The following is a 27,123-nucleotide window of genomic DNA, read 5'->3' as shown; positions in this document are numbered from 1 at the left end:
CTCGCACAGTAAGCTAACACGGAGAAATCACACTTGTTCTAAACAGTTTATTACAGGCGGTATATAAACCCTGTATTTTATCTTGCGAGTACCCAATTGCGTTTAAAATCAGGCCTACCTGCCTTCTCATGAAGTTCTCTCTCCTCTTCCAATAAAATCTCAGCACAGGGATCTCATGTTTATAGAATTCCTCTTGAACTTCTCTCTCAAGAAAAACTGAAAGCGCTTTAGAACACATGCTTAAGAGTTGTTTTATAGTCAACAGATCATTCACTAGCACACAGTGTTTGTGTGCAGCTTTAGCTATGTACAGACACTACTGACAGACAACTTAATATCCAAAGAGAAGCTGCTGGCTGTTGTCACTTCCTAACAGACTAGGAAAACAAGCAAGCAAAATGGCATCAAAACCTGAGGCAACAAAGATGGCCTCACACCTGGCAGCTTTACTTCTGCTTGGATTAGCATCCCCATAGTGGTAAGACTAGATGTATATCTACGTTTCATTCAGTTATTTTTTTGTCAGCAAGCACGAACAAATTACACTATCACCAACTATACTATGTAGTACTTAAAATGTGCGTAGATATCACAAGGGACACCACTGCTCCCATTAGCAGCACTAAGAGGAGAGCCAAGATGCAGTGCGTAATTTAAAGAGATGAAGATTCAAAAGGATGCCATCAAGGTTCAGAGGGTTTTTTTTGAGGGTTGGTCTCCTCCAGAAATACCATACATTCAATTGTCCAACACGGAGGCAAGACTTTTCTTCAGTGCTGATATCTCCCATTTCTATAGAATGAGAAAACTGAAGATCCATATTCTACTTCCAACACTAAACTAGTCTATGACCTACAATCCAAGCAACTGCAAACCTGTGAATCTAAACATTTCCTGATTTGGTCGTACAGAACTCAACATCCCTCCCCCGACCCCAAAACAGCATACCACCACTCAAAAAAAATTGTCAGTAAATTTAGTGTTCTCTGATAAGTACATATTTAATGGTATAAGACTTTCAAAAACATTATTCAAAGAGACAATACAAAAGTGGTTTTAGCAGGATTTTGAGAACATTCACAAGCATACTATAAACTTGTAGATTTAAAAACCAAAGTTGAGAAGTGATGACAGCTCTCATACGACACGGCCTCATTTGAATTACACATATTAAAGCAGGAGTGGTACTGGGAGCCCCTGCACAGGGTCTGACTTCCAGGAGAAAGTGAGGACTAATACGTTAAAAAAAAAAGTCTAAAGCAGCCCAGAGAAGCTTAACTGCACAATGACTGAAACACACACGGGTTCACAATATTTATTACAATCTATTGCTTTAGATAAACCTGCTGTATGGTTAGTAAACCCAAATCATATTATAAGAACCAACAAAAAACGTTACAGCACAAACCATATCTCTGTACAAGGTATGCGATGGAGGTGAACAGAGGCACAACCTTAACCATATAAGTAAGAGCACAATAAAGATCCTCACGTGTGAATACAGCCCTCCTGGTAGCAGATAATGAAGGTAATAAAAATCGTACTAACAGTACTAGGTTACTAGGATAGGTAAAAACCAGAATATTGTTGTATCTGTATACAAAGAATGCAGGGCCTTTTTAAATACCCCTCTTTCATTCTCAATGACCTGTAAACACAACTCTCCCAAACCATCTTCCCTCTGTACCTGAACTAGTATATAAATATCTATACAGAATGTGCAAATCCAATATAAGTACTTTTAGGCTCTCTTCTTCAAATAGAAGAAATACAAGGTTAAAAACATTACCACCACAGATCCCCTCTACCAAGCCTCTGCAGAAAGACACCAGTAGCAATACTGCCCAAGACATCCAAGTACAGAAGTAGCAAAACACCAGACCAAGAAATCCATAAGAATGCATGGCATATGAACAATAAATACAAACACACGTGGAAAAGGGAAGAAACATTTATCAAGGGAAACTAGTAACACTGGCAAATGAAAGTAAGTTAGGACTCTTGTCAGCCTACAGCAGATCTGTTCCTAAAAACACTCATACAACAATGGCTAAAGTAAACCTATAATGTTAACTGAGATCCAATTACACCTTAGGCAGACAGGCTTTATTCATCTACTTGTTCGTTAAGAGACAATATCTGGTAGTAGTTACATGCCATGCTCCAAACTATTTAATAATTACATATTTATAAGTATTGCTAGACCAGGATGTTGGGAGTCAAACAGCCACTCTACTGGGTTATTTGCTACTGCTGCCTTTTCATTACCACTGCACAGATTCTTTCTGCACCGACCAAACATTTTAATATCCCTCATACCAATCTGCTATAGGTTAAAGTTTGTGAAAAAATAAGTTAGACAAAAATATCACAGCCTACAAGGAGTATGGTACAATCTAGTTCTTGTAGTTAAGACTTCTGGCCCAAGAGTAACTTAAGAACAGTACCAGCCTGAGCAGAATGCAGTTCTAGAGCATTTAAGATACAGAGATGTTGAAATAGTCTGGATTTTATTCAATGCTGGAAAGTGAACCAGAGACCAAAGAACTTGTATACACAAATGTCAAGTGTAGTCTAGAAGCTCAAGCAATAACTATAGTTCGCTTCCTTCAGAAGTCGCTTTACAGGGTATTCTTTGCTTTTTGGTATGAGTGCAGATGTGAACTTCTTCGAATAGTCTCTGAGCTTCCACTCATGCTAAGCAGTGAACATATTCAGTGCAAATAACAGACAAGTTAATTCAATTTACAGCTCAAACTAAAGTAAAAAGGCAAAAAAATGCTTACTAGTAGTATCTACTGTTTGTCTGACTATGTCTTGTGGAACTTCTTATCAGAAGGTCAGGTGGTAACACTGAATATCAATAAAAAGATTCCTTTGGCCAGCACTTCAACATTCCCATTACTGAGATGAAAGTAAAATTATATCTTCTAGGTCTAGAAATAGGCACAGAAGCCTTCTCTATGCCAAACATCTGGTGGCCACCATGCAACGCTGATACAGCTGCAAAGACTTTAAAGGAATTTTCTTTTTTGGAAGAACTATTTACATACGAGGCCAAATCATAACATTGTTACCCAAAGGAGGTAAGTGTTATAGTAAAACTTGACTTGTGGTGAACGCCCAACAGTTGTCTAACAACTCATTCGCAAGGTTGGAGTGCAATACAAAACTCTCTACAAAAATCAGTTTCTATTATTCATCTGAGTACCGAGAGGTTCAGTGTAGTTGCCAGCACTATAGTAACATGGTTAAAGTCATTTTCTAGTAAATCAATATTGCCAGATAGGTACAGTCAAGTCCACAGATACAAATGACTTCTACCCACTGTAAGAGAACCTAGGAACAAGCCTCAAAAAAATCTCAGAAGCATCAACTTCATAAGTCGTCAGTTCTGAATTTCATATGACTATTGGGACAGTTGACCATGTCAGGTGTCCAATGTGTTGACTTCTTTGGAGCAGAAATAATGCACAACTATTGCATTAGGGTATCGAGCAAATGCACTGTAAAGACACAGAACACAAAAATCAATACAGACAAACAGTTTTCCCTATTCAAACAGCATCCAAGTTACACAGAATCAGAAAAAGATGCTTATATGATAATGATGCTTTATCATCTAAATTACAGTCTGAATATACTCTTGAGAAAACCAGACAAAAGAATTCTATGGATTTTGTAAGAGTTTCATTATAAAAAAATAAATATATGTTTTCCTGTCTATAGGCACACTTTACTTGGAAGTCACTGGTAATAGGTTAAAGACTGGGTGACAGACTGACATGCTTGCCCTTCAAAACCTTGTTGAATTTAACAGCATTAGAAAAATCCTAGACAACCAAAACAATACTGCATACACAAATTTAAATTCTGATGCTAGGTGCTACACACTAACAGCAAAAAATTGAATACGCACCGCAATAAGTATATTTAGACCTATGTTCATTAAAATGTTTTGGAAAAAGAACCTTTCCGTATCATTGTGAATGCTACCAATATCTCAGAAGGGTTCACATCAATAAGAGAAACAGTGAATAAGCTAGTCATATGGAATTTCACTGGAGTTCAAAGAGAAAAAAAGAAAAAGTGCAAATAAAATTTGTATTCTATACTAACCCATAATTACCTACTAGGAATGGTAGAAGAAAAGTTATTGGCATCCAGGTATCAAGTGAATAAGTTCTACTTTTAGGTGTCCTAAGATAATGTAAATCAGTCAGGGAATCACAAAGCCATCAGATACAGAAAAGTATTACACATGTATCTTAATTTAAGATTCTTTATATCACCCTTCTTAAGTCTAATTAAGAACTGGGTAGGAAGCAGTGCTCTTCGAAAATTTTCCAAACTCAGTATGAGAAACAATCTTCTGTCTTCTAGAGTTGTGAAGTATGAAGTCTTAGGAGTTTCTGACAGGATTTTATTCTCCTTTGTTGAAAGCAGGATTAAAACTCTTGCAGTAAACTTCACTGACTACAGCTTTGATGTTTTCCCAGCCAACCAGTTGAGCGATGTAATTTGTAATTCAAACACTCTTCAAATGCCTCCCTCCTACTGGTATTCTCTCTGCATACATATCACATTCCAAGTTTTGCAACATTCTTAGTTTAAGTGCACCAGATTCGTATTTGATCCAGTTTCCCAAGCTTTAAGGTATATGCTCTCTCACCTGTTACCTATCTTCTTTTTACATACAGTGCACACTTTCTCCTCTGTAATAATGCACTTCACTTGCTGATGCAAGATCCGCTCCTCCTGGACCTAAAGAAGAATTAAAAAAACAAACTTACTCAAAAAGCGATGCCACACCGCAGCTCCCTTCTAGCCTGGTGAAACTGAAAAGTGTCACAATATTTAATTTTCAGTGGCTGTATCTACATTAGCAAGTTGTACAGCACAAAATAAACAGGTCTGTAGAGCAGAGCAGGCGATACCGAACACCCAACACCCACGCTATACACACTGCAGGCCTTTGCTTTCAACTAGTCTGGTCCACAGCCTAAGGCAGTCTAACCACTAGGGGGTGTTCAGGTGAACTACTGAACTGCATCATCTGGTTCAGTTTATCTGAAGAAAATCCAGTCCATGCTCTCTGAGATCATCCTGCAATGCACAACAGAGCACAGTGAGTCCAGAGACTCACACCGAAGACACACACCTCATCCAAACTAAAATGAATGTACTCGCCATCTCCTGAAAAAATCTACTTGATGCATATTTACTCGTTTCAGATGTGCTACAGCACCATCTAGACCACACACATTCTGTATAAGAAACAGTTAATTTAAATACCGAATCTGCTTGAAAACACCATTCCAAGAAATGGTGGGAACTTACCCTCAGAAACTCTGCATGGAGAAGATTCTTGAGTACTTGATTAAATCTTTTCTTCTGAGCGTTTTCTTCAAGGACTTTCTCTAAGAAGATTCGAATCTCACTAATCTGTGTATTTGCTGGAAGTAGGTTTATCGCCTGGAGCAAAATACACTTAGTTAGGAAAAATTAAAAAGGAATAGAGAACAAAATAGAATAGAAATTGACACATTTAGCTTGACACTGTTACAATTTGGGTTTTTGCCTACTTCAGTACCTTCTGTCACCTTCTGCCAATAGTACAAACTGAGTACTCAGAAGTCTTTCTTACCTTGGTGGTATCCAGTTTGCTGTGATGTAGTTCCAAAACCTGCAGGGCAGCCTGCAGATTGGCTTGAGGCTCCAGCACTTCCATCTTGATTGGTCCCAGGCAATGAACACTAGGTGGGGAGAGATACATCCGGAGCAGTGACAGATAGACCTGTTGCACACAAAAAGAAGAGTTCCGAAACCACTGCATGCATCCACAACTGACAGTGCTAGTATAACCCAGCAATGGTACTAGATAAGCTGTACCCATGCCATTCAAAATTCTGAAGTGCTCATTTGAACAGCTCCTACCTTAAAACAACAAAAACTGAAAAGTACTAATCATAGAATGATGTCCAAGGCCTTTTAAGACTTGCATTCTACGCTAAAGTTTTTCTATAAAAGTAGTTTTAATCACACCTCCCTCATTTATCTTACATAACTCATCTATAACCTTTAGAAACCAACACTTCACTGCTTTTTACCATTAACTTTTCTGTAGATGAATGTGGAATACACACAGTTATTTTGTCTTCTGAATTCTATCAGAACTTTAACTACAGAATATACGCTCAACTCCAGTGACACAGTAACATTCTCAACAACAAAAAAAAATTTAAAAAAATAAAAATAAAAAAAACCCCAATCATCTAGTAATTCCTAAATTCCACAAGCTTATATATAGGTTTCTGTCCCCCTACACAAACTCTGAAAAAGCCTATACAGAGCAAAAACTTTAAAGTCCCTTACACAGTATGAATAGTCTAATACCTCCTTACTGAAAAGGAAGGCTTCAAAGATGAAGCTACTTACATCTTTGTTGCCATCTTTGTTTCTGTCATAATGTTTATGGCAGTAGCTAGAACAGAGAAGAATCAAGTGAAATGCAGGGTCAGTTTTGGAACCCAGAGAATCAGTCCACAGAAATTAACATTTAAATGCTTTGTTTACTGAAGCCATCCAAGTTAGGTGACCATACATCCAATTCTGATCAATTAATCAAGTTGCACAACAAAACTACACCACTTAGTCTGCATCACAATGCTGAGAAAAGGGAGGCTTTGTGCAAGTCTCCCACTTCCGATCAACTTAAAAAACATTTAATTCAGCAGTGTAAAAAAAAAAAAGAGGGGGGGGGAAGATGTCTCCAATCAACACATCATAGCATCAAAATACATGTGTAGATAGATCTAATTACTGTGTCTGAATCACGAAGAGAAGGTGTTCATTAGTGTGGTTAATTCTTTTTTCACCTAAGTACTTTCGATTCACTCAGAAGGTTCCCTGACACAATGCACTTAGCAAAATGCCATATCTTTACTAGAGAGGATTCTGCTAACTGGAGGAACTTAACTTTGTATTTGGGCTAGTGAATGTCTCTCCAAAGAGAAAGGAAGCAAAACAACATACAGAAGTTCACAAGCTAAGAACAGGTGGAAACAAAGAAGTCATTGATTAAAGTCATATTACTCTAAAGTGCAATGATAGAAGAGCATGAGAAGGTACACCTCAAGAGGATGTCATCATCATCAGTAATTAACAGTCAGATTTCAGGCGGGAAGAGCCTGAAAGTCAAGAAAACATGGAAACCCAGAAGATCCTCAAGGCTTACAGCATTCATGCTCCACATACATCAACATTTCACTACACATCCTATCCACAGGGCAGTGAGCAAACTAAGTCTTGCCAAAAAAACCCAACCGAACAAAAAAAGCCACCCTTACTTTTCAGCCATGTTGGTGTCCTTCAAAATATGAACATAAATAAAGAGAGCTTGCTCATGCTTCCCCATACGACCCAAGAGCAGAGCACGTTCTTCTAGGAGACCTAGTGATAGCACGAAGGATTAGTCAATAGCTACACAGAGAAAAGACAACATAAGCTCCATTGGTGACCAGACTAACAGATGGAACTATGAACTGTAGTCTGAGCACAGGTTAAAATTACACTAAGACTGTAAATCTACTTCACACTAGCCTCAGTAATGTTTTATGAGTTCTGAAGTAACCTTAAGAAACAACAAACTTCAGATCTGTTGAGAAATTCAGGCTCATCAGAAAGTTAGGCTAAATATTTAAGTGAATAATAGAATCATAGAGTTATCAGGTTGGAAGGGACCTCAAGGATCATCTGGTCCAACCTTTCTTGGCAAAAGCACAGCCTAGAGAAGATGGCCCATCACCCTGTCCGCATGAATCTTAAAAGTGATGGGAAACACCACAAGGTCTTAGGCCATGGTTACAAGAATCCTGCAGAGACTGGTAAACCCAAGTGTGCCAGCAAACACAGAGTTAGTATACACAGCAGCATACAACTACAGATACAGCCATCTTCTCCGTTTCTAGTCACCATGATTCTACAATAAGTGAGGAGGTTTTTCTGTACAATGCAATAAGCTAGGATTTAATTAACCTACGGAAACCGAACTCACCATCAAAGGGGAAGTCACTAATTAGTCGACTAGGTTCATACCAGCTAGACTTCTCCAGAAAAAGCAGAAGCTTCTTCCGGTAATCCCCCAAGTCTCCTCCTTCCTCCCCAGCAGGCACTGGAGTTTTATCTATATGGAAAAAGACAACATAAACTATGGTATTACCACTATTTCACTACACTAGTACACACAGAAGAAGATAAACAAACAAATCATTACAAGCAGGAATGAAATGCTGATTAAGCTGTTACATGGGCTGTGATTCTGATGCACCTGCCAAATTACTTCAACTCCTTAAAGCACATCAAGTTGCTGGTTAAAGAATAGACTCAGTTATTCAAGACCCTTTTCTACCCTTAACATGCAGAATTCAGGGAGCAGTAGCTGCCATTTCACTTAATCATGAACAAAGTGTCACTTGGTCCCTTAAGATCTCTAGGGTGGCAATAAACTAGACTTCCCTACAAAGCCACAACTTTTGTTCCGGTTCTTTCATCACTTGTTGTATCTTCTTCTGGATGTGAAGAGGGAAGGCTTACAGCAATAGACTGTGAAGGCTCCCCTGTGCTGACCCGTGTCCCTGGTATTCCCACCAGAAAAGGCTAAACATACCTGCAGGGAAAGAACTGAGATATTCTTTCATTAAGCCCTGCACTTTCTCACAGTACAGCTGGATCAGACAGTTGTGAAACTCTGCACCAGTTTCTTCCCAGACATGAATGATGTGTTCCTGTAAATACACATTCGGGTTCAGTTACAGACACTTCTGGGAAGTAATTTGTTACAAGCAAGCAACAGTTCCATGCTTTCCTTCAGCAAGCTTGACTTCAGGATTTCATACATTTTAACTATTTTTACTTTGCACAGCTTATGTCAAAGCTAGCATTGTCTGAGACAGCATCAGGCTCCAATGCCTGGAGAACTAAAGCCTTACATGTAACATGTTGTACTGAAGGTAATGCACTAGTAGAGATTTGAGTTCTTACCAGATAAGGAATAGTCAAGCTTTTAAAATTTTCTATCAAGAAACTGAGCACTTTGTCTCGTGGCAAAGCTTCCACTTCAGGGAGGTCTTCTGTAAATATCTGTTAAACAAAATTTTATTCATAGCATGGTGATTTTATTTAAAATGTAAGTGACACAGTGTCTCTGAGGCACTGAAACCCAGCATGTTATCACATATGTCCAAAGAGTAAGCAAAAGAAGTATAAAAAAAAAATCTGAGCAGCTTATTCAGGCCCTCAGAAGCTATCTCACATGAGAAAGGATCAACAAAAATCCCCACTTCTGCCTTAGTTAACACTCTTCTTTTACAATGCCCAACACCTCCAAAATACAGGGAGTTAATTCTATACCAAAGAGGAAGGGGAAAATAAGAAAGGCAAATTAACACTTGACATTTAAATACTCAATCAGGCTTTTGTGCAAAAAGCATGACATCAACAAAATTAAATCTTGTATCAAAGGTTCCTAGCTATGTATTACAAGTTAAAGTATTCCAAGGATGGAAAAGGATAAGAAAAACTGAAAAGCTATCCTGCTCTACCTACTGATAATCTTACCACAATAGAAAATATAAGTTATATGTTTAATTGGATTTAGCATTAATACATGGCTTCTTACATTGAGTTCTCCCAGTTCCATACACTCTGCTAAATCTCAATGGCAAGGTGCCTGTTTCAACCACACTCACCTTCAGTCCATCTTCAGGAAAATCCCTTAGCACCCAGACAGAGTAGGAAAATACCAAGTGCAAGTTCTCTGTTCCTGGAATACAAAAAGCAGCAGTACCCAATGTTAAAATCCTAAAGAACTACCTACTCACAAACAAAAGCATTCCAAAAGTCTTCCCTTATATTTTTTTTTATTAGGGTAGAAAAAGCATTGTACTTTTCACTTTTGTAATTTCCTTCAGTCTATTTCCAGCCTGCCAGCCTAATGATTTCCATAGCAAATGGTCAAACACTTCATGACAAGTAGTAAAGCATCATAGTATGAAGTAACTGGCACAGAAACTACATGACAGGTAATAACTTTTCAGCTTTTAGGAAAATTTAGGACCTGCCTCTTTAAAAGAATACTTTTAGTTGGACAATTTAGTTCACAAAGTTTACAAAACATGTTACAAAAACATGACTTTCCCCTCACCCTCATGATCAGAACCACTAAGGTATCCACTGTCCAAACAATGCAACACAACTATACAAGAAACAGATATAAAAAGGCAGTTTGCTTTTCTTCTTCCCATAGTATCATCAGGAGTAAGTTACTTTTTAATAGTTAAAACAAGCAGCATCTCCATAGTAGCAGTATTTTAAAAACCAGACGATGAACACTATGAAGTAAAACAATTAAAATAGCCACCAGAAGAGCCTATTTCGAAGCTTCGTAAACAAAACAGTGACTTGGCAAACAGCGCTAAGGTCATGGGTCTGAATTTCACTGAACTTCAATTATCTTTCTGAATTAACAGGGCATTGTACAGTGATGGGTTTGCTAGCCTTACTGAGAAAATTTAACAATTTCATTAACAAGAACAAGAGAATCTAACTCCTCATAAACAAGGGTAAGATTAATTACAATAGCTCCTTTCCAAAGCACTGATCAAGTTGCCTTTACTGAAATCACAACCAAATCAAACACAAAGTTACAATCTACTCAAACACTCATGATGGCAGGAGAGGAGGAACTCATCAAGTAACTATCGAAACTTATAGATCTGAATACTAAAAGGCCAACAACACATCACACCACAAAACAAAACAACTGGCTCCCTCAGCACATAACATCTGCCTGCACGGGGCTTTACACTGTAGGTCACAGGCAAGGATGTTTTTGCTGCTAGAATTGAAGCAGACACTAAACTTTCTCATCAACAAATCCTTAATTTAAACGAGCTATAATAGGGAAAAGTTCTGCATAACACTATTTTAACAGATAAAGAATGGTGTCATACAGAAAACTATCTACCATCCAGTCAAAGACATAACTCCCCTGTGCCTACCTCTGCCCAGATAAAACTATATTTTTGATGGACATGGCCAATCACAGAATTAGCAATTAATATTTGCTTTGATGCAATAAACAATAAGTGCTTACTCTGATGACACATGACAAGTATCAAATCCATATCAGTAATACATACTTGATGACTTTTTCTAATTACCTAAGAATTATTTAAGAACACATCATTAAATGCCCAGAAACCTATAGACAAGATACGACTAAAGAGTTTCTACCTCACTCAGAATGTAAGTAAAAGCAAGTTATTGGATAGGAGAAGACTATTCTCAAAAGCAGCAAAACCAAAAAAGGACTTGGGAGTTCACAACAAATAGTCAACAAAGAAAGTTCCTATCATGATGCTGTGACCAGCAACTACAACTGTTAGGTCATTATCTGGATCAACCTAAACACAGAAAACAAAAACTTCACATAGGATTCTTTATCTCAGGAAAGATACCACAAGCCCCAGCAACTGGAAGTTAGACTTTCAGCTGGAAAGCCTAACACAGAAGTTGGACTCTCCTTTTGTCAGGGATGGTAAATCATCACTGGAAGAAAATTCAAAATACTACATCACGTTTTGTACCAACTGAAATTTTTAGCAGGAATAAGGAATGTTTTCCAGTAAGATACTGAAGTTTCAACAAGATGCTCCTGAACTAATCCTTGAAGTTTGCATTATGCAAGAAATCAGACAAGATGCCAAGGATACCCGTTAGCTTGATAGTCTCTAGAAAGTTGCAGAACAGTAACATAACCGAAGTCCAACAAGATTAACACCTTCACAAAAAAAAAAAAAGCTCTCCTTCACACTCACCCAAATGCTGCAGATATTGCACTGTCCTCTCATGACCCTTCAAAGGCGAGTTGGCTTTCTTTGACTGATCCACCAGTACCTGTAATGCTTTTAGAAGAACAAAAAGGTTCATTCCTTTGTATTCGCATGTACCATTCCAACTTGAACAACAAAGTGCATTTTCCCTGTTCTGCTACCAGAGGCAAAACAAAGTTTTGTTTTAAACACACAGACCAAACAAGTAACAGGAACAAAGACCAATTTAACCACAGGACAGACCCAGAAACAAAGTCTCTTCAGAATATTGCCTGCTCCCTGAAGACAAGTTACATCTCGATATTAGGAATACACGCTCCTATCCCTTCTCCTCTCCCCACCCTAACCACATACCTACCTTTCTCATGCAGACCCTTCTTCTCATACAGAATTATCAGCTCACTGTATTTGTGTGCCTTCTTTAGTACATGCTCACTCTCCTCAATATGGCAGTGATTGTTCTCCAGACGTAGCAACGGTGCCACCAGTGCTACATTTGTCTGCAAGTGAAAAGGGAGCACTTAAATATACTTCTAATGTGCACCTCCTAAGCTTATAGTACAAAACATGAGCTGGACAAGAGAAAAAACAAAATAAAACAAAAAAAGCCTTATAGCATAAGAAATGACAGTTTAACATCTTAGAGAAAGGCCCATCTTCATTCCATAATTTGTCGGGACAGAAAGAAAACAATATATCAGAGCTACTCCCCTTCAAGAATAGAGGTCAGCTTTGAAAAACATTGTTGACAGCAAAGATTACATTCTCCTTCATTTAACAGTACAAGGCAATATGAGAAGCATTCATTAGAGCTTCAAAATACACAGGCATGGTCACATCGTTTTGACAGACGCAGCAACCAGAAATGAACACATCTGCTTTACTGCATGAAACTACATCCTGACCAGTGAGCAAACCAGCTAACACCAAAATTTGACACACCATTTTTAGATCACAGACAGACAGTTGTGTGAGAATTTCTGAAGTAGTTCCTTATCATCCTTCTTAAACTTTTCAGCATGAAATTCCAACAGAGTTTGCATGGTATATAAAAGGCCTCTAAGTCAGGCAGAAACTCACATGTAGGTAACACTTTAACAGGGTGGTATCAATGATCTGTAGCAGCTTCTTTTTGGATTTGATCGTGGGTGTTCCCTCCATGAGGGGTGAGGTACTGGACTGATGGTCAGAATCATTCAGCTTCTTCACCAGCTGACTTCGTTTCTGCAGGACATCAAATGAAATTTGAAGAGCAAAAGACCATGGATTTCTCCATCCCACCTCAGCAAATATAACCTACCAAGTAAAAAGACTAATTGTTTCCTAAAGAATTTTTATCATTACTAACTATTCAACACATCACCTTTCCAACCACACTCAGGTGTATACATTTCTTTTGCAAGTTTATAGCCTTGCAAGATGCCCAGAGTCTTGAGAAAATAGTCAGAAGCAAACTCTGTTAACCTGAACAGAGACATTGTAGAGAAGTTAGGAGACATTTAAAACATTTGGAAAACAATTTAGGTTTTGAACTACCAGGCACAAAAACTATCCTCCTTCAGACAAAAGCTTCCTTTTAGTCTAGTATGAATGGCAACAGAACAATCCATATTCCAGCTAAAACAAAGTGAAGAGGACAGAAGTTACAGTACCCACTACCTCCTGTTCCACCTTTTAATGCATGCTTTTGACCTGTCTCCTGTATAGAATGCTCTCCACAAGAGTCATCAAACAAAAACAAAACATCAAGAGCTCAAGTTCTCTTCAGAAGGCTACTAGAAATAAAATACTGGACTCATATTCAGATCTGGTCCACATGCAAATTTTGTTCAGTCCTCACAAAAGTCACATGTGATGTCTCCCACATATCTGTGGGGCACCTCACATCTTCCAGTTCCCCTGCTTTCTCAGAAGCCACTGCCATAGTTTCCAACCATGAAGACAGCACATTAAGGCTAGCATGACAGAGCTGGAGTAGGCGTACTGCTTCCTGCACAAAGCATGCTAAAACTGAATAATCCTACTCTAAAAACAGATATAGGAGCACTCACTTGAGTTAGGTAGTCTATCAGAGCTAAATGTGCCTTCTCCAGCTCTGCCCCAGAGAGACATGGCAGGGGGTTGGGATACTGTAGCTGTTTCCTGTAATCTGTGGGCAGGAGGTCAGGATACAGACCCATCACGTGAGTGGGATCTAAGCAAAAAATAACTAGTATTAGTAACCATTCATAACATTATTTTTCCAAACTCTTAAATATATGTAACCTTTGAGCAAGCTTAGCTTTCCAGAGCTGTTTGTAGTCAGCTTGCATATCCACAAGGTTCCAGATAACAACGTTTCCTTATTAAAGAAAAGAAGCTAAAACAAGGCAAAAGTCGCAAGACAACGACTGTTTCAAAGTCCAAGCACAACAAGTTCCAACCTGTGCGCTTGGCACACCTGGAGGACAGGCCATTATTATAATCCTCTTACTGCTCTCCTTGCAGAATCCCAGCATTAACAACCCTGACAGTAGGACAGGATTTCTAGGAACAAGCAATGTTTTTAGAGAAGATTTACTGTGCTTTTGAAACAAGAACTGAATAGCACCTTCTGTAATTAATGAGCACACATTTTCATGGAGTCTAAGCAAATTCAAAATTACTGCCCTCTAATTAAAGTTCAAAGTATTTTGAGTTCTCAGCCCTTTTCTTTCATTGTAGTTTTCCAAAGTATGATATTGAGTGTCATCAAAACAAGTATGAGTTCTATGTTTAAATGCACAGGGGATGTGCTGTCACCAATAAGAGACTCTCAGTCTTAAGCACTACTCTATGGTACAGTCCAGTCTTCAGGTGTTCCTACAATAATCCTAGTACGAACCAAAGAAATAGCATCAGACTATTCTGACTTCCAAAACCACAGAAAATTTTCCTGGCTTCAGCAGCTTGTTCCACTAAGCTGGTAACAGGGTTAAGGGTCCCTCAGTTTGGTCCAAGTCCAAGGATTTAGCATATCTACAGATATTCCTTATTTTTCTTTGCAAGCTACAAGTAGGCTTCTGGCAGCTGCTGAAATCCTCAACTTCAAAGGTCTGTGTACATGCTATGCACACTGTACAACAGCCTACAATACAAATATATTCTGCACAAAGGGCAAATTCATGATTTAACTCACTGACTGGAGCTAACTAAGTACTATAACCAGTTTCACAAAAGACAGACAAATAGCTGTCTAGGCTTTGTCTTAAAACAAAAACAAAACAGAAAACCCCACACAATAGTCTGCGAGCTTCATTTCATTCCTCCAAACCTACATATCTCAATGCCAACTCAAGCATTTACCTGTACCAAGCTTGGCAAAAACTTGCATGGATTCATCAAAGCGTTTCTGGCAGAAGAGGTTGAAGGCAAAGAGGTTCTTTATATGGTGAATTTGTTGTCGCTTCTCACTATCTGAATCATCTTTCATTTCCTGCACACATACAAATTAAGCAACATTTAAAACCTTCGGGCCAGGTAAATGAGAAGGAAACACTCTACAGAAATAACAGGAGTATTATCCTTTGGGGAGAGTAAGATGAAAAATTATAATCTTCCAAAGCGATCACCTGTGATGGTGATTCTCAGATACTATGCTTATTGTGTCACTGAGATAGTCTAGAAGGTTTGAAAGCTACCCCTGGTTATCTACATACCCACTCGATCACAGCAACTATGTCTTCACTCATTTGCCTTTTCAAATTTTTTTCCCTAATTAGTAATACAAAATGCAATTAAGTCATTTTAATGTAGTTCCAGGGAAGTTTCTGAAAATCAGAAAATCCTAAAACAGTAAGAGCAATACAATTAAACGTACTGCTTCAGCGTCTCTAAGAAATTATTATATTTCAAGAGTAATATTTGACAAAACAAAACACACAACACCAAGCAAAACTGTTTACAAGCAGTCTGAAGACTTTGAAGCCCAACTGACTTCAAAGTCTAGAAGAAGGTAACCGATTAAACAGCTAAGAGATAATCTTTCACATACAAGATGATATCTCAACATCTAAACCACAATAAATCAAGACAGAGAAACAGCAGCATAAAACTAAAACTTAAGTCAAAAAAGGCCAGAGTTTACCAGTTTGTGCAAAGTGGACAGTAAAGAGGATAAATTCTCCAGACTAGCTACAGTCAAGCAGAAGGCAAACATCCTTTTGTGTACTTTTGCACAAGTGCACCTGCTGCAAACCCAAAGGTTTTTGAGTACTTACTGCCAACTGCAAAGCCAACTCAAACTGCTTGTCCTGCAGAAGCTGCTGGATCTGCGTGGCTATGGACACCGGAATGAGTCGCCACACGAAGTGATTACTCGCCACATATATAATATTTGTACTGTAAACAGGACAAAAAGGTCAGTTACTAAGTTCCAGCACTGAAAAAAAGGCAATACCCTATCTGAAAAAAAACCCAATCCTGGTTAATACACACATGGATCAGTCAAGTACAAGGGCAACTTGAGCAATATTGAAAAGCAGAAAGAAGAAGAATGTATCTCCAGTGATCAAAAATTCCCAAAGACACTCAACTCTGCCATTTACTCCTCAAGTTATAGCCTCCACCCATCTTTTCATAAAAAAACAACAGACTCCTTCAATGCTGCTGCTTAAGCTGAGGGAGTTAGAAAAGCTCTTCCTCTCCCAGTTTTTCAGAGTGCTACCATATATCCAGACAGCCCGACAAAAGTAATAATCACTTATACTCAATACCCTCCAGAGGTGATAAAGCGTGGTCTCTGCAGCTCAATACTCTGTACCAGCAGCCGGGGTTCAAAAGTGCGGATCTCCACATACCTTGGCAGAACAGCAATGATGTAGGGAGGCTGGTGTTCTATCAATGAAACAAGTGAAAAATGTAAGTTGATTGTTCTCAAGTATTCCTTGAAACAAGCCATGACTTAAAGTAAGGCTTCACTTCAATTTTTTTTTTCCCCTTGAAATGTGTCCCTTTTTTACTTACTAAAAACAAAACTCAGTGCCCAACGCTGACAGCAGTTTGCTATCAGACTACTACCAGGCTTTTTTTTCATCTTTCAACATAAGGAATTTCTGTGGCACTCAGGTTCTCAGAACTATAGTGCTTCAAACACACTACCTTCCATTTCAAATCTTTTCCCTTTATAAAAGATATCGATTATGCCTATTTTCTGAGGAGGAGATAGGCATGCAGACTACAAGGAAAGAAGGGGAAGAAACAAAAATAAACACATGAAACCCTCCCTAAGAATACAACTTGAAATACTTTAGAAACTATCACACTCGAAATCTAGCTAACAATTTTGTTATATACAAAGGAGTAAAGAAGCAAATTTAAAAAAAACATTACTGCTAATTCTCACCCATGGCTATAGGAATATCTGTCCAATTCAAGGCACATTTCTGAGTACAGATCCCTTCTTCGTTGAGCACAACTGTTAGATCATCTTGGCCAACTGCAACTTTTCCATCTGCTACAGGAGCTACCAATGGTTCCAGCTGCTTCCCTGTGGGAAACAGTTCTTTGATGGATCCTTTTCCATCCACCTAAGATAATAAAGAAAATAAAAAACCTGGTTTTGAAATAACCTTTATTTCAAACCTTTATTGCGTAAGATCAAAGCCAAAAACCCCCTGGAGGGATTTACAACCCAGAATAATCACTAACAGGACGTGCAATTTAAAGAGTAGCAATAAAATTTTTTGCATATCATCATTTATCTTGCTTATACATCATTTAGAAATGAAGAATTAATACTTTTGTGTCTGAGATGATGTATTCCTGTTACTGTAGCTAAGCACATAATTCATACAGGTTTATAAAATGCATAGCACAGTAGCAACATCAGTTAGGTATCCAAACACTTCTTGGTGTAACCAGAGGATTTCGTTTAGGCCAAAACTTTAACATGGTTTTATCCTGGCATGAGTGAGCATTGTAACAAAAAACAAATTAAAAGCCTAGCAACCTGCCTACTCTTTTTGCCCTGCCCTAGCCACTCATTCTTGTGGCCAGATGCTGTCCCAAAAATCTAAAAAAATTTAAAAAAATTTAAAAATTAAAAATGCAAAACGTTGTTCCATGAGCTGTTCTAACAACTCACTGCCACTAAAAGAGAGAATCCTTCTCTTTCAACTCCAGCTATATGTTCCTGCTGCTTCCCTTGCACTACAGCTCAAGCATCCTTATAAATCAACTAGCTAGCCAGCAGAAAACAATACCATAAAAATATATATTTATTTTTCTGCCTATTTAGTGAAGTCATTCAAGGATGGGTCAGTCAAGCACCAAAGCCAACCCAAAGTAGACACTTGGACAGCATGTCTCCACTGTAGTTAATTCAGCAGCTGTACAACTATACATATCACTAGAATGGTGGGAATCAACATCTAGGAGAGAACTGCAGAAAGACATCACTTCTTTTGTGAGCAGTGTCAGTTTGAAGTGACTGTAAAAATTACTGTGCAGTTTTCCTGTTGATTACAGATCAGAGTTGCCACCCATGTATGTACGTACACGTACGTATGAGTGCTGCACCTCATCTTCATCTGATTTTCCTATAGTATCAGCAGCACTCAATTGTCATGGCAGAAAAGAGAATGACAGATAGCTGTCAAATGAAGCATAAGTGCAAACTATAATATTAAATCGATGACAGTAAGTTTAAAGACTTTCAAACTGAAATGACTGCAGTTCAGCAAGAGAATCAAAAAAAGAAAAAATGGTTAAGCTCCGTTGTCTGCCAGATAAGAAGATATTCTTGGTCTTTTTTCCATTTAGAGCTATCTCCTTTCTTCATACATTAAACAAAATGCAAACTGAGCTTACACAGACTGCTGCCAAACCAAAATACCTCTCTTCCAATGCCTTTTTTCTGCAAGAGCTTCAAACACTGGTTTCAATAGCAATAAACAGAAGATCAATTCCTGACAATGCATCAGTTTAAAGGGACAGACTTAGACTGCAATTTCCAAAACCACATATAGCAAGAGTACCAGATGCTGTTTTTCATAAATGTGTTAGCTAAATCCCTGAAAACAGGAGCAGCCTCCATAGCATCTACAGCTACCCAAATCTTCTTTAACACTGTCTTCCAAACCCCAGTCTTACCCGTATCAGGTAATAGTCCCTCTTGAAGCCTACACAGATGGAGTTTTCACACCAGGCCATAGACTTGGGTACATCAGGTACACTGAAGTCACCCTGAGGAAAACAAGTTAAAACAGCTGTTACAAGAGAAAAGCAAAAGTCAAATCTAGCAACACAGAGTGTAACAGGAAGCACTGTTGTTGACATCATATTCCCCACCACACATGCCTGACTTTTGCTGGTCAAGGAATGGCAGTATTAAACTAAAAGGCAAGATTCATGCACAGTAAAGAGGCATGTCCAGAGTTAGCTGGTCATTTCCTAGAAGAGCAGCGTAGCCTAAAAATTCTCTACCCATTTCCATTGGTTATTTTTATCATTCTGGTATTCACAAGTGCAATTCGCTACGCTTGTTGTCAGTAACTACCTTCTGCCTTTATGACATACCTGGAAAACTTTGAGAAGTGGACCCGCTTCCACAGTGTTATTGTTAGGTACACATTGATAGAGGCTGCACACTAGTACGTTTCACTGACTTAAAAGTGTACTACAACCAGAATGTTAAAATAGAACACAGCCTTTGATTTAATTTATGAAACTGTATTAATGCCATTAATTGTGCTTTCAATCACGTATTTTCACTTTTATTTGCTGCTTCATTGTTAAATCACCGCAGAACCAGCCGGAGTCAATACTCGGAAAGTCAGCAGTGCCTCTGAGTAACAGGGACTGCACAGCAAGCAGTAAAGAGCAACTACGCTCCCTGTTGAGGCATGCGAGACTGCAGAAACAACACAACTCACCTGTAGTTCATGGAACTCTCTGTCCTTCCAAAAATAAAGTTGTAGCTTCTTCCGCACTGCCACACACATTCTCAGCACCTCTTCCCCTGTATTTGACTGCTGTGAAAATAGACAGGCCTAACTCACAGGCTCTCATAAACTAAGAGGCAAGTAAGCTAACACAAGCCCAAAAGAATCCTCAACCTGAAGCAAAGCTGTCAGCTGAAGAGTAGCTTTGTTCATCCATGCCAGATGGGCATTCCGTAAACAAGGAAGCACAGAGAGAAGGGGGGCAAGATACTTAAAAATGAACTTTGGCAGGGATTGTGACACCAAGGAAATAAATAAAAAAAAATAAATAAAAGAGCACCAAAGACATACAGACACAAAGAGAAGATAAGTGGAGCGCTATCAGTCCAGCCCTGAAGACTAGGATAAATAGCTTGAACTCTATGAAGTATAGGAGGGGAGGAAATGGAACAAGGCAAAGAAGTGCAACAATGCAATACTGACAGATAAAAACATTAATAACTGTTTAATATTCTAGCCTATTGTAAAAATTTCCTGACAAGAAATACTAGAAAAGCTAAGTGCCTGTACACACAAACAACAAGGCACTTTGGAATGATCAGATTTAAAGGTGCTTTGAACGTCATCACTAGTTTTAACACCTAGAAAACTTTCAGTACTTATTAGAAAATATTTAACACTAGGCTTCCACGGGGCAAAGAGATAAAAAGTGATGAAGAGCACTATGCCATCTCTTCTGTTTATGAATAAAGTTTCTGAATGACATAGCAGACTAAGAAACTCACTTGGATAGAAGTGAGTCACTTAATAAACCGCAGCATATGAACAGAGAATTGCTATACCTTATGGAACCATTTTATGGCCTGAATCTACCACAACTACTCTGGGACTCCTTGGGCCAATACAGTTTAACATAAACAAAAATGTAATAAAAACAGCGATGGAGATGCTTGGCAAAGTACCTACTACACTGGCAATTTAAGGGAAGGGAATGGCTTTTATATTGGAAGAGGACCTTTTAAAAAAGAAGACAGTCAAAGTTACTACAGGATGCAAATGCCTTGAAGTTTTGTATCAGGAGATTAAAGGTTACAATCACAACAGGCACAGGAAGATGTCTTATGAAGCACAGGAAGAAAATTAAGGTTACTATATTAAAAATTGTTGCCTTAAGCAAAGCTTCAACATCCAGTATGTACTAATTTGAAAAAGCACTAGTACCCAAACAACTTGCATGTAACACAAAAATCAAACCTAATCTATACAGCAACATAAAAAAGTTATCCTTATTACAAACAGTAAGGACATTTGTGCCGTTGTGTGCCTCCTCTTACCTGAAGATCACAAGTGAAGAGAGATGCACCTTTTGCCTTGGAAACAGTGGTAATTTGTTGAAATGTCAACAGGTCATGGACATAAATGTTATTTTCTGTTTTAAACAAAATTCCAATTAGTACTCAATACTTAATACATGTAAAGCTCATTGCTAATTCAAGTAAGTTACCACATTTTATGTTTACGTAAGAAGAACAACTTGTGAAACTAAGAGCTGCAAGAAAGTAAAAGGAACGTTCTCCCAAAAGCTGAAAAGTGCTAAGGCACATACAAATACAAGACAATAAATGCAGAAAAGACAACTAACACCAACATTGGTAAAATTACATGAAGGAACTGAGAACGCGTGCTAACCAAGCAGAGGAAGTGGGAGTGGAAGGGACAACAAGCAGGCCAGAGCAGAGCAAGTTCATGATGGAAGACTCTGTGAACAAAGACCATTTTGAACTGGCTCCTGAAATTAGTGGAAAGTGAACGGTTTCAAATGGAGGGTACTGTGGTCAAGTTTTTGTACGCACGAGGACGCAGGCAGCAGAAATCTACACATGCTGGAGTCGGAAGAGCCGGGACTTGGAGATCATAAAGAAGGGATTAGCAACATAAGCAAGAAAAGACACAGGAAGATCATAAGGTTAAACAAATATAGCGAGGGACAAGCAAACTTAGATCTTCCACAAGATGGTAAAAGATCGCCATCTGCATATAAACTGAATTGGGTGTAACACATCAACAGTAGGTTTCACATATCAAACAAGTTTGGACAGAAGTTTTAGCCCCTCTCATACAGTGCACACACATACGTATGCATGTATGTATATATGTGTATATACACATGCCAACACAGACAAACTATATACACACACACATGCTTTAGTGCACGTATGCATGTTTTCATTTTTAATCACAAAACTTAGCGTTTATACTTTGTTCTCCAAGCTGGCTTACGATAAGCAAAGCTGCTTCTCAATCTATGCTGCATAATGCTTCCTCTGCAAACTGAAAAAGCCTGGGCCCTACCCAATGACTTTTTAACTACTAGACTACTATGCAGGTGGGTGGAAAGGGTGTCACATTCAGCCAAGTAACTGCATCGAGAAGAGCTCATTAAATATTAAAACATTTTCTCCACTTACCTAACAGACTGACCAGAATTTTAAACTGAGAAACAACATGAATCTGGAAGAAAGAATTCTATTAGTGAACTCCACTCATCAACTAAACCTCTGAAGAAGGCTCGATTATAGATAGTTTAAGAAAACACACCTTAGATACTCTCAAAATAATGAAATCTATGCACAACCTTCCTCCAGCTACTGCAACCCCTTTCACTTACACTCAGCTTTTACAAGCTAGCACACAGAGCTTGTAACCTAAGCTGGTAAAAAAAATGCTGTAAGTGGTATGTTACTAGTACTAAAGTACTTCTAAAGGATATGCAGAACATTGCTGAACAAGGCCACATAATCTTTGGGGTAAGTGCTTTCCTAAGTATCAATATAGTCATTGAGCGGAAGTTTGACAAAAAAAATGAAACAGTAGTAAGACTGGCAGCAGATAATCAGTTACTTTAGTTCTAAATTCCAAACAAGAGGAATTACATTCACACTCCTATAGCATTTTATCCAAGAGTCAAATTATGTATTACAGTCTGTTGGTGTATCACCATAATTTTTACAAATATTCTCAGTCAGGGCAGCTGAAGATTTATTGCTAACAACAGCATTTCCATAAAAGCCCAAAATAAACCTTTAAGTCGAATTCTTTGCTTTCTGCTTTAGCAATCAAACCCAGCTTATTCCTTGCTTGGGAAGAGTGGGCAAAAACACCAGGCTGTACCGCCTCTAGGAGAACCCACAGTTTTGGGGAATTTTTTTAAGCTTATCAGAGGCTCCAGAAGTACATTTGGTATTTCATTTCTCGGATGAAAACACTGGAAAACTGTCCCCACATCAAGAAGATAGCATCTCCTACCTGCTGAATCTTTTTTGAGAAGTTCTTGTTGGATTTCTCTAGTGTCACTTCAAACCTATTGCAACCTACCAGAAAGATTTGAGAGAGTATGTAAACTGAAGTTGCCCTTAAATTTATGACTGCATATATCTTACACTAAATAGATTACAAAGAATTATGGAAGCAAACTTGGCTACTTAGCACTAGAAGAACAACTCTTCTAACATATCTGCGCTGTCTTTTACTTAATAGCTAAATGTATCAGAAGGTCTTCTATACAGTCAGGTGAAAATGTAAATTACACTTCTGGTACCCAACCGAAGGCCTCATCAATAGTTACATTTTTGCCTTCCTGGAATTTTAGATTACAAGAATTATATTTAAGCATTCTGAAACCCAGATATACAAAAATACCCATAAAGACTTTATCCACACCAATCAAATACCAGCAATTTAAATTGCTAGGGAGCACATCACTGCAAAGTAGACAAGGAATAAACACTACACCACAAGGGTTTAAAAGGAGTTTTAGGGATAGAGACTTACAGACACTTTCTGATGACATAACCTCTCCTGGCATTGATGCAAAAAAGGGGGAGAAATTTACCACGTGAGATAAGACACTAGCAACTCAAGACTAGCATGTTGTGATTGGAATAGACGGCCTACAAGTTCAGAAAAAGCAAGCTGAATTCAGTCTCTAGAATCCAAGCAGCTACAAATGAACATCATTCCAAGAGCTGATGAACTTGGAAGCAAATGCTTGGCTTTTTTCTTTCCCATCACACACTGCACGACATTACTGTGTTCAATAACATCAATTTCTACATAATTGCAGGTAATGCAAAATACGAATCTGTTTAGTGAAAATCAATTTTAACTAAACTGAAAATAACATAGCTCTATTTGTGGCATCTCTCAAATAGACTATGAACGCTATGACTGTCAAAGAGGCAGGGACAAGAGTAAATGCCATGACAGAACTACTCTTCCCTCTTCCCCATCCCTTGATGCTCATGGACCCATTGAAAAAAGTTCCTCTTTCACTTATCTAGTCCTTCATTAACAGAAGACGTCAAACCTCTGGCAACTTGCACACTGCACTGCTTTTGTGCATGTTTGTGCACCGTATTCACAAAAATTACACTAACTTACTCTAAATTCAAACATATAGAGACCTGATATAAAACATACTTTAAATCAGAAAAATGGCTAATACTACTTGCTATCTTTCTTGCACATCTGATAAATGGTATGAACACTTTCACTAAAGATCCTACACAAATATTCATTAAACTCTATGTAGGAAAAAAAAAAAATCAGTAATTGAACATACTTCTGTTAACATCACTAAAATCTCTTTAAAGGCAGGAAATAAAAATAATGTAATCAGCTTTTTGTGATAGTCTTAAAATCAACTTACCTATGTCTTTCTTGATCCTGTAAAGCAGAAGATGCCCTTGTTTGGTACCAACAAGGAGCCATTCCTCTAAAAAGACAGGGGAGAAAAAGAGACTAATTAGTTTCAACAAAGACTGCCCTTCCCAACCAAGTTACACTTATCAGAACACTTGGAAAGTCATTTCAAATGCCAGAGGACTTTCTGTGGCAACTACACGCACGTCTCCTATCATCTCTCTGGTGGAAGTGCTCAGAAGCAGCTTTCATTCTCAGGAGGGGATAGACAAAAATCAAGCAGTAAAACATGAAGTACAGCCTAGACATCACATCCTACTTGTTTATACAAAAATAAAGAAGCAAACCATTGTATCTTGCGTGTAATCAAAAGAGGCACTGAACTATTTTCAGAAATTACTATCTCCCAGAGAGGAACACTAATACATAATGGGAAAAACTGTCAGGAAAAAAAAAAAAGAAGCTCTACATGGGTTTGTTTGGTTGTTTTGTTGGGTATTTTAAAATAGTTTTTACAAGAACTCTCTGAAGTAGTCAGCTATGCCTGGAAAGGCAGGGCTTAAGTGGCATTTGAATTGCTTGGATGATCAACAGTCATTCAAGATTTATAAAAGAGAACTTTTTTATATAAAAACTCTGTGGCAGAGTTTCACTCTTCCTGTTTACAGCATTTATAGCATACAAAATGCATTGAATCTTTATTGGGTCACGAAATATGACTGAAATTAATCCTGCCTGCTGAACATCATACAGGAAAGAAGCATACACAAACATTTCTTTCTACATTTAGTACTCTCTCATTACTAAAGATATTTGTATTTTAATAAAATCTTTTTTCCTGCAAGATCTTTCTTCCACTATGTGGTAGAAAAGTTGTAGAGACAGAATTACACCTCTTTTTACACAACCATACTGCCATAAGGCTGTGGGTTTAGGCTTTTTTCTACTTCAGCAAAATAAATGCTTTCAAAGAGATAAGAGCCTCCACACAGGAATAAATTTCACATCTCCTCTTCAACATAACTCTAGCATAAACAACCCAAGTTTAAAGGTGGCACTACTATCCAGGTTATAATTTTGTTCTTAAAACAGATTAAAGGGGCCACAGTTCCGCAGTGTCTGGAGTTTTTTAATTACCGATTCTGTGCTATGGTAGTACATCCGATGGGAACTCCTCAAGCAGTCTGAAAAGCCTTATCAAGCCTTATCATTATGACTGCCGGTGCAATCACCTGACCAAAACCTTGACTCGTTAAGCATGCCCACGAATATAACCTACATTTATACGCCACTAACACAGGCAAACAGATCCTAAACCTGACACTTGGCCACACCACCGGCTTCCCAAAATAAATTTTAGCCAAGACATAGGGAAGGCTTTTTCGCAAGGAACTAGCCGGCCCGCGGTTACAGAGGATCATGGCAGCCTCCTCCTCAGCTGGGCTGCTGCCGCCGGGCAGGCGGGGCTGCGGGCGACCGCCAGCCCTCCGGCGAGCGGAGCTCGGCCCCGGCAGCCCCCCCGCCGCCGCAGGCGCCGAATGCAACACAGGGAGCCGAAACACGGGGAGACGCTCCCCGCACGCCCAGGCCTGCGAGGCGGCACGGCCAACCGGCCGCCCCAGGGCACAGCCGGCCGGGGGCCGAGCGACGCGGCTACCCCCGGCCCGCCGCAGGGATGAAGAACGGCTGACGGGGCGCCCCGGCCGCCCGGGATGGGCGAGAGGAGCGGCTCGGGGCGGCAGCGCCGCGGGCCCCTGCCCGGCTCACCCCAGGCCGCCAGGCAGTCGATCTGCAGCGGCAGCTTCTCCAGGATCGGCACATGCTCGAAGGCGTCGTGCATGGCTGCTGCGGCGGCCGCTCCTCCGGCGAGACAGAGCGGCGACGCGGTGGGACTGCCCCGACGGAAACGCCGGCGCCGTCCCACAGCTCCCCGCCCTTCCCGGCAGCGCCCGCGCTCGCCCCGCCGCCGCTTCCGCCCCCACCCCCCACAACCCTCCGCGCCGTCCCCGCCCCGGCCTCGCCGTCCCCGCCCCCTCAGCGGCGGCGGGCGGAGCCGTCTCCGCCGCCCTCCCCTCACGGCCGGGGGCAGCTTCGCCATGGATGGAGCAGCCGCCCGCCAGCGCAGCGCCCCGCAGCTGCTCAGCACTAAGGGAAAGGCGGGGCGGCGGGGCGGGCGCGTTCCCCGACCCTGAGGGGGACGCTCGTCGCCCTGCCGTAACCCCTGCGCACCGCCACACGGCCCGGCAAGGGAGAGACTGTAAAGACGCTTATTTTGTCTTTCCCACAATGTTAGGGGCGGAGTCGTCGGGTTGCCATTCGCTAAGGTAAAACGTAGCGGGTACGAAAGTCACCCTGGATACAAAGACAAAAATTCACCCCTGTAACGTAAGGAAACCAGACAGAAACAGCAAAACATCTCTTGCAAAGTAAATGTCTATTTTTGGACGTCCTAAATTCTACTTTAATGAACTCATCCTATGAACTTGGCCAGTGAAGTTAAATCTCCTGGAGGAAATCTTTACTTGTTACCTTGTTCCTTCCAGAATAGGCCGTGGTTGCATTTACTTTGGCCGTGCAGAGGCACAACATTGGCCACCACTGACCTAGAAGCTAAAGTAATTAAACCA

General features: G+C 39.6%; 1 protein-coding gene across 4 annotated transcripts; it reads right to left on the bottom strand.

Annotated features, from left to right (window-relative positions):
- Positions 1-1,300: 1,300 nt before the first annotated feature.
- On the bottom strand, positions 1,301-26,463 carry VPS39 (VPS39 subunit of HOPS complex). 4 transcript variants are annotated; one of them, XM_063332105.1, is made up of 26 exons: positions 26,264-26,463; positions 24,504-24,569; positions 23,627-23,653; positions 23,102-23,166; positions 22,264-22,306; positions 21,130-21,224; positions 19,787-19,885; positions 19,005-19,097; positions 17,257-17,440; positions 16,628-16,748; positions 16,133-16,253; positions 15,219-15,348; positions 13,946-14,088; positions 12,975-13,118; positions 12,253-12,394; positions 11,880-11,966; positions 9,750-9,823; positions 9,043-9,141; positions 8,669-8,786; positions 8,057-8,185; positions 7,350-7,452; positions 6,439-6,484; positions 5,648-5,797; positions 5,341-5,475; positions 4,673-4,764; positions 1,301-3,506 (listed from the first exon to the last, which is right to left on the bottom strand). In XM_063332105.1, the coding sequence occupies exons 1-26, from the start codon at positions 26,334-26,336 to the stop codon at positions 3,431-3,433; spliced, it is 2,655 nt and encodes an 884-aa protein (XP_063188175.1). In that variant the 5' UTR covers positions 26,337-26,463; the 3' UTR covers positions 1,301-3,430. The 4 variants fall into 4 exon arrangements, with proteins under 4 accessions (XP_063188175.1, XP_063188176.1, XP_063188177.1 ...); XM_063332106.1 differs by having other exon boundaries at positions 19,787-19,882; XM_063332107.1 differs by lacking the exon at positions 23,627-23,653.
- Positions 26,464-27,123: the final 660 nt, after the last annotated feature.

This window comes from Chroicocephalus ridibundus, chromosome 4 (assembly GCF_963924245.1).
Source record: "Chroicocephalus ridibundus chromosome 4, bChrRid1.1, whole genome shotgun sequence".
In the NCBI taxonomy this organism is placed as follows: Eukaryota; Metazoa; Chordata; class Aves; order Charadriiformes; family Laridae; genus Chroicocephalus; species Chroicocephalus ridibundus.
This window is presented reverse-complemented; position numbering and strand designations above follow the sequence as displayed.